Source organism: Stenella coeruleoalba, assembly GCF_951394435.1.
Source record: "Stenella coeruleoalba genome assembly, chromosome: 5".
Taxonomy (NCBI): domain Eukaryota; kingdom Metazoa; phylum Chordata; class Mammalia; order Artiodactyla; family Delphinidae; genus Stenella; species Stenella coeruleoalba.
Window position 1 is genome coordinate 79642407 of NC_137150.1, and position 15996 is coordinate 79658402.

The 15996-nt window shown below is 44.5% G+C and overlaps 1 protein-coding gene across 1 annotated transcript; it reads right to left on the reverse strand.

Moving 5' to 3' along the window:
* Positions 1 to 1898: 1898 nt before the first annotated feature.
* Positions 1899 to 15609, reverse strand: UPK1B (uroplakin 1B). Its single transcript, XM_079922646.1, has 7 exons — positions 15523 to 15609; positions 14271 to 14471; positions 11828 to 11902; positions 11023 to 11145; positions 8664 to 8843; positions 4149 to 4232; positions 1899 to 2707 (listed from the first exon to the last, which is right to left on the reverse strand). The coding sequence occupies exons 1-7, from the start codon at positions 15589 to 15591 to the stop codon at positions 2657 to 2659; spliced, it is 783 nt and encodes a 260-aa protein (XP_079778772.1). The 5' UTR covers positions 15592 to 15609; the 3' UTR covers positions 1899 to 2656.
* Positions 15610 to 15996: the final 387 nt, after the last annotated feature.

The following is a 15996-nucleotide window of genomic DNA, read 5'->3' on the forward strand; positions in this document are numbered from 1 at the left end:
GAACCTGAGTAACAATCTGGGGAGGAAAAAGCCAACCGAGGAGCGTGATGACCCGTCTGGTATTGCAATCAGGTAAAACCTACCCCAGAGTCAGCCTGACCCATTTTTCGGTGTTAGGTGGTAACTGTTCTTTGCCCACCTGATAAGCAGGCCTGTTGCAGGATTGGGAGGTTTCTCGAGATGGTTTTTCTGGGTGTGTCTCAAGCCCAGCAACCTGCCAGCAACCCAGAGCCAGGTCCTACTGCTCTTCTCACCCCCGCCCCGCCGCTGCCCTCCGGCCTGGTGGGGCTGGTGAGGGCCTCACCCTGAACAGTGTGGCTTGGGTCTCGCCGTGAGCCCCACTTCTGTCCCAGAAGCCAGATGGAAGAGGGACAAGGCTGGGCTTCCAGGGAAGGTGGAGGGGGTGGAGCAGAAACTGGGCAGAGCACGAGCTGCCCTGAGATTAAACTGAAGACCCCCGTAGCAGGAAGTGCAGGAGTCCTGAACGGCTGGACTCTCCATAGGGAAGTCCTCAGGCCCGGGTCTGTCTCAGCTGAAAGGTGTGTCCTCCCCAACTGCTGGGGGCTGGACAGTGAGTACCTGGGTTCAGGGTCTTATTTTGTAGGAAGCTAGCTGGAGAGGGGGCGGACGGTAATGACCAATTGAAGGCCCGTTGTCTTTCTAGTTACTTCTGGTAGAGAAGGCAGGTGGTAAGATTTAACGAGCAGCAGGTGGGCCATCTTCCTCCACAATAGCTTTTTCCTGCTCCCACTGCTGCACTGGATTCCGCCAACTGAGATCAATTTCAGTTATTAAGGAAAAATCTGCAGAGAAGATTGAGAGTGGGGACTAGCTGTCACTCACCCTTTAGTACGAATTAGCTTGCAAAAAGGCTTTCCCTTAACCTAGCTGAGATCAAGTCACAAGGAGAATGGAATCTTGTAGGGAGAGAATTTTGAAGCTCCAAAGCCTTGGAGGGGGAAGGCAGAAGTGGGTCTGGGACAGGATTTGCTCACGCATGAGGGCACTGGAAAATCCAGTTAGCAGCAGAAGAAAAAGGCACCAGAACACATGAGAGAGGATGGACAGAGAGAAGGGAGAGAGGCGCTTCAAAGCTTTGCCCAGAGTAAGCTCGAATTTCCTTCTTCTCTCTTCAAAAAGACCACAGAGAGAACCTCCTCAGTCAAGTGCAGGTGTCATTTATCTTGACACCCCAAGCCCTGTCCTGGAGAGGCAAGCGAGGCAGGGGAGGGGCAAGCTGGTCGTGTGTCAGAGCAGGAGCCTTTGGCTCCCTGTCCTGGGAATCGGAGATCCGGCTGCTGCCCCCAGCTTTACCGCCCAGGTGCAGGCTATAGCGCCCTCCCCCTCCTTGTCCCTCCCTGCCCCGGGGCTCAGACTGAGGCACGGGAACCTGGGTGGAGGCCTGGGAGTGGGCTACTCCATGTGACTGAGTCAGCTGCGAGTGGGACCCTGAAGTGACAGGTACATTTCCTTCCTAGGGGACACAGTTGAGCAGTTGGAGTCAGAGATGCAGGGGGAAAGGATCTGAGGAGCAGCAACTGCATCCCCGCTTCTGGGCAAAGGGCAGCAGGAGCAAAAAGTAAACGTGGAAGTTCCAATCATTCAACTGTACAGCAGGGTTACCCGGTATCCAGAGGGAAGCCACACCTGACTGCATTTTCCATCTCCTAAATTTTAATTCCCGTGAGCCTACTAAGCTCTTCTGTTGGAAGACCCATTTTGCTAGCCTCATATATGACCAATTATGACACTGGTAAAAAGAAAAGAAAGTGAACATATTTAAAAGCCTTCTTTATTTATAAGACTAGACAAATGTTGTTATAAGAACTTCCTTCAGGATTGCAAAAGGAAACATAGATCAGAAGAGAAATATTTTGACAGTAAAAAAAAATCACCATAAATCACCTATCTAACAGCGGGCTTGCTTCTCCCTTATTTGAAAGGGGCTTTCGGATGGGATGAGATTGGTAAATATATAACAGGTCCCTCCTTTGTCCCCCAGAGTCCACATACTTTTAATTAGCGGGAGAATTGAGGTTACTAACACCTATCACTCTGCGATGTCTGAGAGGAAACTTCAACCATTGTTAGCTCAAGATCGGGCATTGTCCTGGAGAATAAGAGGATCCCAAGGTGGCTTTAAGAGAATCACTTGAGTCTCTGTAGATGGGAGCCACCGTAGAACAAAGGCAAAAGATACATTTCAGCAGTCTTTTCCTTAGTTCTCTCACGCGGACAATACTGAGATGAATGAAAGCCTTTGAAGGTTTCTTTTAGAAAGCAGAGAGAAATACAGGCAGATTTGCTGTCCAAATACAGACTTGGCTTGCTGTGATAAGACAGGCTCCTGTGAATGTCTTGTGCCCCCAAATTAAAAATAAACAGAGATGGCAATAGTTATTATCTACTATCCTAAACTCTCCCTTTCCTACGGTCTATAACAATGTTGCAGAATCCTAGATCAGGGTGAAATCATTAGTGGTAAGAATTTCAGGAGTCTGAGAGCCTAAAGAACCTAAAGAAACTCCACACCAACTGACTTGGCAATTTGAGGAAGAGTGCATAATTTCCCGGGGAGCACAGAGGTGGAATATTAGGAGTTCCAGCACCAAATCCAGAGTCACTGTGGGGAGTGGTATGGTGGTTACACTTATTCTTAATATTCAATTCTGCTCCAGTAGAACATGGTACCCAGGAGAACCCAAAACTAGAATACAAAGGAAAAGAAAAATAAATAAGGAATTGTTTTAGAAACATCTGGTACTTGCAGAAAAATGATATGAGGTTCGTTCAGGCTCAGGTGACACTGGATTTTTAAGAATGATCTTGCCTTAAGCATCATCACAGGGGCAGAGGTGACTCTGAGTCCATCCTGTCACACAGTGAACCAATATTTTCCCAAATGACCAATGCATGATGTTCTAGAATCACGAATGGGTAAATATTTATGCAAACTGCAAGACAAACCAATGTAATGTATTTTAATGTAACAGAGTCCTAAAAGTTCTTTGATGAAGTTTCAGATTTCATATTGCAACTAACCTTTAAGAAACTACTACTTAGCAAGTTTTGTGTAGTACCAAAGGAAAATATTCACAATTATTTTTAGATAAGGCTACCAAAACACTTTTGTTTTCTCAACTACGTGTAGAATGGATTTCTTTCAAATCCTTCAACGTAAGCAACATATTATAACAGATTATATGAAGATGAAATATGAGAAGCCAGCTGTCTTCTATTAAAACCAGACATTGAAGAGATTTTCAAAAATGTAAAAAAAAAAAAAATACTGCCCCTTTTCTCATATCTTTTTGTTTGGGAAAATAGTCACTTTTTTCCCACAGAAATATATTGTTAATAGTAATGTAATTAGTTTGTTATTGTTATTTTATATGAATTAACACGTGTTTTTAAAAATTTCTGTGTTAATTTCCAACAGGGTAAATATCAATAGATACAGGCCCTTCATAGGCAAAAGCTTTTGGGAGTCCTCAGTAATATTTGAGAGAGTGTAAAAGAGTTCTGAAACCAAAAGTTTGGGACTGCTTCCTGAATGCAATGGCTCTTAATCCTGACAACAAGTTAGAATCACCTGGAAAATTAAAAAAAAAAAAAAAAGACCTGGGTCCTGCACCTAGATCAACTGAAATCTGAATCTCAGAGGTTGGGGTTCAGGTATGCTTTTGTCCCCCAAGCTCCCCCATGAGGTTTAAATGTGCATTCAGGGCTGAGACCTACCATTCTACCCTCTTGCTGCATGTGCATCACATAAAGTGGTCAGAAGAACAAGGTGAGACTGGTGAAGGCAGCTCTTTGGAAGGAGGGAGACAGGTTAGAGGAGGCATCTAGAGAGATGACAGTCTTTGATAGCTACTTGAAATGAATTTATGAGATCTGGAGAGATGGAGGAGCACACAAGTGCATCCCAGTCAGCCAGAGAAGGATCTGGTTGGTAGGGGAAGTTCACGCCCTACCTCCCGAGGGAATCCACTGTCCTTGCCCTGGTGCCAGCAGCTTCCTGACTAGCCTTCAGGTCTAAGCTTTTTTTTCTAGTCAGTCTAGCGTGCTTGGGTTAACCAGGGGCAATCTCAAGGTCTCTCCTTATCACTATCCTCCCAGAAATGAAACATGTGATGGGAAATACTCACAGTCCAACAGAGAATGGCAAATCCAAACCACGCAACCCCCCAGGCGTGTCGGTTCATTGGTCCAGAGATCAGTTCATAGCAGCCCTAGAGGAGTGGGCGATTCCATATCCACATGAAAGGGACCAGAAAAGAGATGTAAGAGATGGGTGGGAAGCTGATTTGAATCAATGTCACTCCAACATCCAGTTTAACATAACCAGGCTATTTCTACATTCCTGTGGACAACTAGGTTGTTGTGCTGTACTGAAGAAATAGGAATAATCTATAGGAATAATCCTTATGAAGAACTATTCTATATCATATTTGTTTTTTCATTCAATCTAACCGAGGTGCTGCTATTTTAGCGTAACATTTTTCTCATATTGAATATGTGGCAATGTAAAGTATTCTTAATAAAATTTGAGTTCTTTCCTCTCCCCAAAGATTTTATTGGTGATTTGTTTCAGGGCAGGGTCACTTTTTGATTTGTTTTCCAATAAAAGTTCTTCCAGTTAGTGAAAATTAGAGGCTTTATTTTTTAGTCATTAAAGGAACTCCTATACCATGCTTCGTAAATTCTCATTTGACATCATATTTCAACATATCTTTATAGTATTGTAGAAGAGCCACGGGGTGCGTGCGAGAGAGTGAATCATTCTTTATTCATCGAGTCATTCATTCATGCATGCCATAATCTGGTAAGTTTTATATGTAGCACATTCTGTTCTAGTCTCTATGCAAAGTACTGGAGTGATACACACGTATGGGTCTAGACCTGCCATCTGAGCGACCTCCACTAAAGCCCTTGGAATCACAGGAATGCCTAGGAGATGCCATGACTAGGCTGGTTTTATGAACACTGAGATCCAGAGAGAAATGTCTTAGAAAGGCTGACCTTGAAGTTTAGGCCCCGCCCAGGGTCTCCAGGTAGCCACTTGAAGTTCTATCCTTTCTAACCCTGCCCCAGTCCCTGGTTCATCCACTTGCATGTCCTGCCTTTGCTATATACACCTTGATTTCTCCCCCATTTACACCTCTCCATCTACCTGACTCCCCCACTCACCTAGATGCTCAAATGAAAAATCTTGGAATTATCCTTAACTGTTTTTCTCTTAAGCAATCACTTTTGGGTTTAAAATATATCTCAAATCCAAACACTTATTACTTCCTGCTACCACCTTGGTCCACCACGGCCTCACTTCAGGATTCCTACAATCACCTCCTGGCTGGTTTCCCTGAGGCCCGAGTCCACCCACGGTGCCCTACTAGTCTTTGTACAGTGCCAGAGGGATCCTCGTAAAACATGTCAGATCACTTCACCTTCCTTCTCAAGACCCTCTGAAAGTTTCCCACCACCCCTAATATGAAATTCTAAGTCTTCACAATGGCTATGAGGTGCTGTATGATACGGCCCTGCCTCTCTCTGTGACCCCAGCCGCCACCAGAGGAGGTTGTTTCACTGCAAAGCTAATGAGCTTGGGCTCAGGGCTGCTTCCTCGCAAGACCATTTCAAAGTCCTGTACCTAGTTTTGCATGTGTAGTTCAAACTGTTTTTCCTGAGGAGAACCCCTCCCCACAAATCTGATAAGCTTCAGGCCCTACAAAATCTAGATGCATGCTTGCCTCCTACTCTTCCTTCACTTGTTCCAGCCTTGCCATACGGATGTTCCTCCAAAAAGCTAAGGGCCTCCACCTCAGGGCCTTTGCACTTGCTGCTTCCTTTTTACAGAACTCTCTTCTTCAATCTTTTTTAAGTGAGGGTCTCCTTTCCTCACTTAATTCAGAACCCTGTGCAAATATCATCTTAATAAAGCCTTTCCTGACAACCATAGAGAAAAATACCTTTCCCCCCATCATTTTCTATATCCTGCTTTATTTCTGCTCATGGCACTTATTACTACCTGGAATTTACTGTGTATTGGTTTGGTAACTTGTTTGTGGTCTGTCTCCCATACTACAGTGCAAGCTCTACGAGGGCAGGGATTTTATCTTGTTCATTGTGGAATCTCTAGAACTTAGAACAAGTGTCTGGCACAAAGCAGGCCCCTGATTAGGATGAATGGAATGTGATAAGAAGTAATAATTACAAGGATATTATTTGTGACACACTTGATGGTTCACAAACACTCCTATATCCATCACTCATTTGATCCCCCTGACAATCCTGGGAAGTGGTCCTTTGTCCAATAATATGTATAAAAACCCACTTATGCCAGGTGCCAGCACTGGGCTGGGCATTCAGCTGTGACAAGGCAGAAATGGGTGTTGCCCTCATGAAGTTCACAAACAAAAGCCCCAGTTTTTCACCTCTTCTCATTTAGTGCCTTTCATGATGCTTTTTTCTCATTGTAGTGGCGCCTACCTTGATCTTCTTTAGTTCTATCATAATGCTCTTGAGGTGTAGTGATTAGAATTTGCACACAGCATTTTGGGGGCAGATGAACCATGACGTAAGAACATATATATTTGCGTCTGACATGCTATGTGACATTTGGTGGGTTTCTATTATTACTACACTTGCTAGTTTTGTTAGCCTTTCTTTGTGCATTGCAGATCTCGCAAAGCTACAATTTGGATGTGAAAAAGGGTCATTCACCTCTTCATTTGCCCACCCACCAAACATTTATTGATGCCTTCTCTGTGCCAGGCATTATGCTAAGTACTGAAGATACAGAATTGAAGGATGCATGGTCCTCAAGGAGACTCATAGAAAAAATAGGCTTGCAAACAAATAATTATATTTCAAGGTATCAACTGCAATAATAGAAGTAAAGTATATGAGGTACTGAGGTGGCGTACTTTGCTTTGTGGAAAAGGATTGTTATAGGAGAACTAGCAGGACCTGTAACTCGGAGAGAGTGGTGGCATGTGGGAATCTGGGAGACCAGGGTAGGGAGAAGCAGGAAGGATGAGTAGATAAGAGATTATGTCAGGGGTGAAGAATGAGTGAGATTGAGAAAGTAGGAGCACAGGGAGTCAGGGACAGAGAGGAATTTCAAGATGCAGGAATTTGGTGTGGGAGTACTGCTCAGTGACATGACTTTGTAGTTGTGGTATAGCTAGTGGGTAGAGGACATGGTGAGTCCAAGGACTGTTAGGGAGGGTGTGACAAAAGTGTCCCTTATTACTAGAATGTTCTATGTGTGAGGGAAAATAGTGTGGCTGTGAAATAAACCAATCATCTGATGGCAAACATCCTTTTTGGTCTCTCAAAGATACGATACAGTTTGTATGGAATTACAATCCAATCAAGATGCGTCTGCATGGACTAGTTCCAAAGCTGAAATGTTAAAAGCAGTTTATTATTCCTCAGAGTGATCATTATATTGCATATTGTGATTATAGGCAATAAATTTAATTTTTTTAGCAGTCTGAATATAACTAATTAAAATGATACCAAAACAATGTTGCTAAAAGGCAACATGAGGGTTGCTCTGAACAACTCTGCAAAATAATCTCTATCACTCCCATGTCATTTTCCAGATTAATGCAACCCATCCTAGTCCAGGCACCCTTCCAGGGGGGGCACGATGACCAGCAGTGCCATGTCGTTCATTCCGAAAATGCATTTTGTATTATTTCCTGCAAGACCAAAGAGTCTGGCATTTCTCAATTATTTAATGTACTGGCACACAACTAGCTTTCCTCAAAGTGGTAATGCACAGCAGTGGAAGCATCTCAGAGGCTGACGTCAAGTGTATGAGGATTCTCTTCAGGGCTTTTTGGGATTATTACCAAGTTCTTTCTTGGTTTAGAGTCTGGGCTCTGGAGCCAGGCTGCTAGCATTTGAATCCTGACTCTTCCATTTACCAGCTGCATGACCTTGGGCAAGGCAATTATTAGCATCTCTGTATCTCAGTTCCTCTTCTGTAAAATAAGGATCAGAGTGACACTACCCACGGAGCCTTAAATGAATTAATATCTGTATTGTACTTGGAGCAGTGTCTGGCATTTGGTAAGTACTCAATTGATGTTTGTTTTCATGATCATCATATCGTTCTCATCAGGCTGGAAACACTTTTTCAAAAACCACTTGTATGTGAATTAGCTTCTACCCAAATCACCAATCTAATTATTTTATTAAGACGATCCTACATTACCACTGAATGAGGCGAGTGGGTGTACCATTACTGCATCTACCCTCAGCAATTGCCTTTGTTTTGGAACTGGCAAAACATTCCTTTTGTATATCATCCCTTTCAATTTACATTTTGCAAAAATAGAGCAAATCTTTGATATAAATACTTTTCAAAATACTAATTCTATACATTATACAAATCGTGTTCATTTAAACAAGATTGGATTCTGCTATTGCAATTTTCGCGTTCTGTTCATATATTACAATGTAAATTTTCCCAGATCAGCCCTAGATTAGCACTTACATTTTACTAACAGAGAAGGAAATAGTTAACATGAGGTTTAGGAAAAAGGATGCAGAATTCCTTAGTGAGAGACTATTACCTACAGTTAACCAGTATTCTCTTCATAAACAGCAGAAAAACCTCCTGGCAGGTCTTGGGAGAAGCAAGGACTCACCTGATTGTGATAGTATCCAGGTACCCCTAGTTTGCAGGCCTCCAGGTTGAGAGGTTCTTTAAGGTTGTTCATAACACAGCACTGACGAGGCCAGGGGTAGTCGGCATCGTTATTCTCAGTCCGGAAGGCAGAGGTGTATTTCTGCCAGTCTGATGGTCCATTTACACCACAGCAATTGTCCTGTCAGCACATGAGAGAAACAAAATTCTCTTCCATAATCCTTGCTAGAGCCACCAAGGTGGCAACTGAGACTTTATGGAGAAAGAAGATATGGAAATTATACTGTATCTTACATTTACTAAAAATCCCCTAATGAGAGCTGAAGGTGTTTTTAAGGTATTACATTGTAGAGTTTGCAAAATACTTTTACATTTATTACCTTACTAGCCATTAATGAGCTCTGTAGCCTTTGACAAGTTAAACTTTCTAAGTCTCATTTTCCTTAACTGAATTGGGACAAATATAGTACCTACCTCACAGAGCTGTGTGAGGAATAAATTAGTCAATACATTTAACACGTTTAGCACAATGCCTGGCCCATAGTAAACCCTTAAAAAATGTTAATCATTATTAGTACGAATATCTTGCTACAATAATGTGAGAGAGTTATAATTATTCTCATGTTACATATGAGCAAATTGAGAATCAGAAAATTAAAATTTTTGTGGTGAAGAAATCGTGAGTAATTCTTCTTGTTTTACTTTTCTGTATTTTTAACATTTTCTGGAGCAATTATGTATTATTTTTATAATGGGGGAAAATAAACTGGAAAAAATAACCAAAACCTAGTGGCACATGGTTCTGCCTCTACATAGGAAAGGAAGATCACTTAACACGTAGCTCATATTACTCTAGATAGAATTGAGGAGAGGGGATAAAACACAATTCACATCACTTTCCTTCCAGTTTATAAATTCTGCTAAAATGTTTCAAGGGAAGAAATAAATACTACTGCATCTCTCAACTTTTAAGATAAATATATTCAGCAAACTTGGTGATAAAGCGACTATCTTAAAAGCATGTCCTGTTTTGCCACTGGATTATGGAAAATATCTCACCAAAGAAAATAATCATTCTGTAATTTGACCTGAGCATTTTGGGGGGAAATGGTTAAGTTTGAAACAGACTTATTTCAGACTGGGCTTTATAAAGTTGGTAAGTGGATTTTCAAATGTGTGAGCATTCACATTTTCATTTGAAAAGCTTAGTTCTTTGCTAACATAGTGGGAAAAAAAAAACTTGACTTAGAAGAGTGATAGGAAGTGAAAAAGTGGCCAATAGATTGGAGGTCCTAATGGGCTAAAAAAACTATAGAACAGGAATATTAGACTAAATGAAGGAAATTTTAGAAGATAGAGGGTAAAGAGAGAGTTCAAAGAAGGGGTGGAGGCTATAAGGGGGTTTGCTGATGATGGACTGGGAAACATAGGTGGTTGGGTGGGGAGGGGGTCGGGGGGGAGCCATGGGAGAGTTTTGTCACACGAGGGCTTATGCAGGGATGAGAATTCACATACAGCAGCGTAGGGGTGAGAGTGGGCATTCTGAAAGACTTGTACTTTTGATGGTATTTGAGGTAAATGTGGATATAAGTTTATGATTGCCAGTTAGAGGAAAACAGGTGATCAAATCAAATCATAGCCTCTGGTCCCTAACAGGAGTAGCCCACAGGTGTGAAAAGGTACTAAACAAGCAAAGCAGACAATAGTTGCCACTTGAGTTCATTGTGGGGTGGAGGCAACTTGTGTGTGTGTGTGTGTGTGTGTGTGTGTGTGTGTGTGTGTGTGTGTGTGTGTGTGTGTGTGTGTGTGTGTGTGTGTGTGTGGTACGCGGGCCTCTCACTGCTGTGGCCTCTCCCGTTGCGGAGCACAGGCTCCGGACGCGCAGGCTCAGCGGCCATGGCTCACGGGCCCAGCTGCTCCGCGGCATGTGGGATCTTCCCGGACCGGGGCACAAACCCGCGTCCCCTGCGTCGGCAGGCGGACTCTCAACCACTGCGCCACCAGGGAAGCCCGGAGGCAACATTTTTTTAATGTAAGTGATGCTTGAGTTCTAAGAGGCAGAGTGTGTGATTAATCTAAATTTCTTACCAATGTCATTACTCCTATAAATGGAAGCTAATCAACATCATGGCTTAAAATAAAATATAGATCTAGGGGTCCCACTGAGTCATGTGTACACCCCCTAGTCCCTGCCAGTAAATGAGAGGAATAGAGGAACTTGTCTATGTCAAGTCACTTTGTGAAGGAAGCCCCCTTGGAGGCAGTGGTCCCCACACTTTAACTTCATTCCTAACCGTCCATATGCCCTTGGATACTGGTTTAGGTACCAAATGGCATCTCCCCAGGACTGCAGGCATTACCTGGAGCATGAGCCTGTCCCAGGTCTTGGTGACTCCTTTGTTTTTCCACTGGTCGTCATTGTTTGGAGGACTGTTGTTTTGGTACCTCTCCAGCATCTGCTTCAGGAAGAGGTTGGGTGTGAACTATTATGGGAGGAGGCAACACAAGAGGAAGAGTTAGCACAGTAATCCTCAAGGAGGCGAAGTGATTTGCTCGGCATGTTGCTGGGGTCCCTGAACATTGTCTCCTGGAGTAAAACTGAGCTCAGAGTCACTGAGTAGGGCTGGGGGTGGGAGTAGGGCTGCTCTGGGTGGCGGAAGTCCCCCTTGTAGGGAGAAGACCCCCATCTCCAAAGAAATTCCAATGAGATAAGGGTAGACAGGCATTGTGGGGTGGCCTAGGCCAGGGAATGGAAAAAAGGAGAGAAAGCAGGGTGCTGGATGGGAGGATGTCTCAGATGTGGTGGATTACTGCTCATCCCAGTGGAAGGCCAGTGACTGTGACAGAGTAGTGAAGAGCACGGCGGTGCAAGCTTGGGCCCCGGGAATCACACGGCCTGGATTCAGGATCCCACTTTCACTTACCAGCTGAGTAACCTTGGACAAGTTACTTTATTTTTTAAGTCTCATTTTATTTTTATTTATAAAATGAATACCTAGTTCATAGGGTTACTATGAGGAGAAAAATTATATATTTATTATTAATGTGCATATTACAATGCCTGGTATAGGGTAAGGGCTTAATATGTGTCAGTTATTGTAGTGTTATGATGGTAATGATGATTCATATGGTCATTTCTGCTCTGTCTTTTGAGGTTGTACTCACGAAGTCTCGTTGTGTTGCTGCTGTGATACAAGATGCCACTTCAAAGCCATATACAATAAACATCAGAATGAAATACTGGAAGGGAAACAAATGGAATACAAGAATTACATCTACCTCCAAAGGGAGTTTTTTGTTTTGTTTTGTTTTTACAAATAACTGTTATGTTTTCTGCAGCACATTCACCTAAATATAATTATCTGACCATTTACATAATTATTCAACAAACCCTCGTTGATCAGCTGCTTAGAGCCAGACTTGGTGCTAGGTGCTAATCAGATCAACTCTTCTCCTTTCCCCAGAGAACAAACAACTATTGAATACAAAGCTTTCTCAGTTCAGTACCCTGCATTTCCATTTTAACTGGGAAAAACATACAAGAGAATGAACTGGTGTGTGTGTGTGTATGCGCGTGTGTGTTCGTCCAATGGCTGGCAAGAGAATCAGCGTATCACACACTATGTAGAGACTCAGAACTCCCCTCTCATTGGGAGACATTTTCTTTACGGTTTACTGAGAATTGAGGATTACCGAGGTCAACGATGAATAGGGCTGCGTTTAATATCCGTCTTCCCTCTTGGCAACGTCCAGTCTTATGAGAGAGGAGCAGGCAGCCTCCAGGTACACAGCTCTTCACCGGCATCTTCCCTCACTCACTCCCACTCCAGTTGCATCAGGTCAGTTGAGGGAAACAGCGCCTTGTGTGTTTTGTTGCTGTGTGTGTGTGGTAGAGTGCGCATGCACATGTGATGGCTCCACAACGCGCTGCCCCCGTTTATGGCTGGCAAATATCTGAAGGACAAATGGTCTCCGAAGCTGGGATGGGGACTATTTGCAAGAGTCCTGTCTTTGCTGTCCTCAGCCTTCCACATACGCTTATGGCGCTTGGGTTCTTCTGCAGAAGGGGCGCTGTGACGGTGTTAGCGGAGGAGCGCAGGGCAAACGGTTCTCCCTCCCTGGGCAGGGGCGGTTCTCAGAGCGGCACCCTCTGCTGCCCTAACCATTCCGCCCAGAAAAAGGCTTTGGCTACTGTTAACTCTCTCTCTCTCAGTTAACAGGAGGAACCCCTTCAGAGGCCTCATAACATTGCCTCCCTCTGTATTAGCGGCTGCATTGCTCTTTGTTGAGAGCTTTGCTGGTTCCCTTTAAAGAGGCTCAGAAGCCCCTTAGAGATGCTCCAGAAAGGAGGCACAGGGTGCAGATGTTCTCTCCTCCAGCCGCGTGGAGGGCGCGCTGCTCCATCTCTTTGCCAGGCGTGGTGAAGGATGTTCCCGGCTGTGCGAGACACACGTGACTGGCCCAGAGTGAGGCTGGGATGCAGCTGAAGCTCGTCTCTAAGGACACCTGCCCCTTCTTTACCTTTCCCTGCATTCCTTAACCCCACCCTGAAAAAGTGGGTTCTTTTGCCCTGGAACTAACTCACACTAAAGACCCAGAGAATGTAAACATTCTACATTCCCTAGGTACCAGGATGATGTTAGTTCACAGGAAAAGCCAACCAACAAGCACCTTAGCTTGCTGGACTCGTTCCAACCAACAAGCACCTTAGCTTGCTGGACTCGTTCCATGAAGGTGGAACTGAGGTCCTGCAGCCTTTGGCTAGGAGAGTTATTTCAGGTAGGGAGTGAGGATGGGGCCCCATCACAGGGCGAGAAACTGCTGTCCTGAGCATGGGGGAAGGGAGTAGAAGTTTAGACCCAACACCGAGGGTTCTTAGCCCGGCTGGCTGCAAATTTGCTCCCATCTGCAAAGGCAGGGCACAACCTATTGTCTGAGGTTTGGGGCAGAAGCCTCCCTATGGGTGCACAGAGTTAGAGCCTCCACAGGAAGGTGGGAGCTGCAGCTGTTCTCTACATGTCACCCAGCATGGGTTTCTAGGGTCCCTGAAAAGCAGAGTGAATGCGTGAAATGGGAAGTGTAGGCCATCCCACAACATCATCAGCCTTGAGCTCAAAAATGCCTACAAAAGCTCATGCTTTCTCTTAAAAATTCGTGCATATTTTGTGATTTATATCCTAATATATCAACACTTGATTACTATTAAAACAATATTTTAAACTACTTACTCTCAAGAGAAAAAGTCTAATTATCGAGTTCTCACTGTCTCTCCTTTGGCCTGTGTAGCTCCTGGCTGTATCTGTTGGGCCCATGCAGACACTAGTCAGAGAAGCGAAGATCTGGAAAATACTCAACAGGTGACCTCCAGGTGTCTCCCCTTCAGCTTCTCTTGTGCTGGACTCTTCTGGACTTCCCATAGAGGAGAGCATCTTTGACCCCACTTGGATAATCTTCACTGCAGGGAGGGTCTTCCCCTCTACTCCCTCCTCACCTGGCACTCTGTGCTCCCTCCTACCCCACTGAAAACCAAAGCACTGTGCTCAGGGAAGAAGAAACAATCCATCTAAATTGGTCCAGGAGAGAAATGTAGAGAGTTTTAAGGTCTTACCACCAGAAGAAGTTTCCTGTTGGACTTCATGATGCCTGCAATGCCCAGGACAGACAGGCAGAAGAAGCAGATGCCGACAAACATGCCAATCCAGGCTGCCCCATAGATGTCATCATTGTCAGTGGCTTCAAGCAGCGGGTAGAGGCTGTGTTGGTCGGACACAAAGAAGATGCACTCTGCAGTCAGGGCGATGCCGCACATCTGGGGGCAGAGGGGATTCTGTCAGGCTGGCGGCCATGAGAGCGGCACTGGGAAAGGGGTAGAGGAGTAGAGGCGTGGTGCTAAGAGAGACTAACTCTGTCCCCTGCATAGGCTTTAAGCAACTGACTTAAACTCCTCATTGCCAGGAAGTCAAACAGCTCCTTCCATCCTACTTATTGGTTTCATGCCTCCTTCCACGTTTCGCTCTATCTTCTCGCTCTTTGTCAGGAGACCCAGACAATTTCAGACCATCTATAAAACCCCTGGGGCATGAACCGCTCAAACAATGACTTCTTGTACGAAGATAATCTCTCACTCCCATTCCCACTGCCCACTGTCCATATTCCTGGATTGTAATATTTAAACTGGTCCTGGTCATGTTCTCTGTGCCAGAGAGCCATGGAACATTAGAGCTGGGAGGAACCTTGGTGGTTATCTTTCCTGCCCCCTGGATTTCATAGATGAAGGATCTTGGCCCTGAAAGGCAATGACCTGTCCGGAGTCACGCAGAGTCATAGTCAGGGCTGGGCCCAGAGCCAGTGATCCTGGCTCCTAAGTGCTCTCACCACACTGCGCCCACGCAGCCTGGCCTCTGAGTTACTCTTACATCCCAGTACTGCCACCCCCCCCCCGCCCCGTGTGACCAGCACAGGAAGATGCAAACATCTGTCCCCAACAACCTTAACAGTGGAGGCTGTGGAAATCAAACCAAGGATGGGTAGGAAAGACACACCAAAGCGTGTGTGTTGAGAGTGCTTGGACACTGACTGTGGTTAGCGTGGTTGCTTTTAGATTCTTGTGTTGTAAAGTTGGGAGGGAAATCTCTCTTTTTTTTCCCACATGGTCTTTTGATATATTACATAGTTATATAGGATTATTTATATAGTTAACTTCTAGTTAGCATGTTTTACTAACACACTTCTTAAAAGGAAGAAAAGATGTAGGGAACCAGTCATTATATCATTATTTCCCTTTAAACTCTCACTTTCGATTGATCTAAAATCATAGTTACAGGAAGAGCAGAATTTCCTGGAAAATACTCATTACTTACACCAATAATCACATTTTCAAAAATCAGCAGGCCCTGGAAGCAACGAACAGTGGAGTCATCTTTGGCCATCTTCACGGTTTCCCACAGGCTGAGGACACAGCTGAGAACATCACAACTCGTTAGGAGCAGGGGATGAAGACTGCTGCTGCAAGTTCCACAGCAGAGCTAAGTCACACCACCGTGCCCCGCCTTCTCGTGTTCCAGAGCACCCAAACCAAGCCATGTGATCATTTAGCCATGGAAGAAGTTTGGTTATTCAGTTCAGTGATCACAGTAATTTTATAAAGGAGAAAAAAAAAAGTAAAGCCAGCCTGAGTCTCATCACCAACTTTCAGCAGTTCTTTAGGGTATGGAACATACAGACTGCATCCTTCTGAGTGATGAACTGAGGCCCCATAGTCACCGAGGGCAGACCGGAGGTGGTGATGAAGCACAACTGAAGGTCCCTGGTAAGGCTCTTCCTGCCCTTGGTCA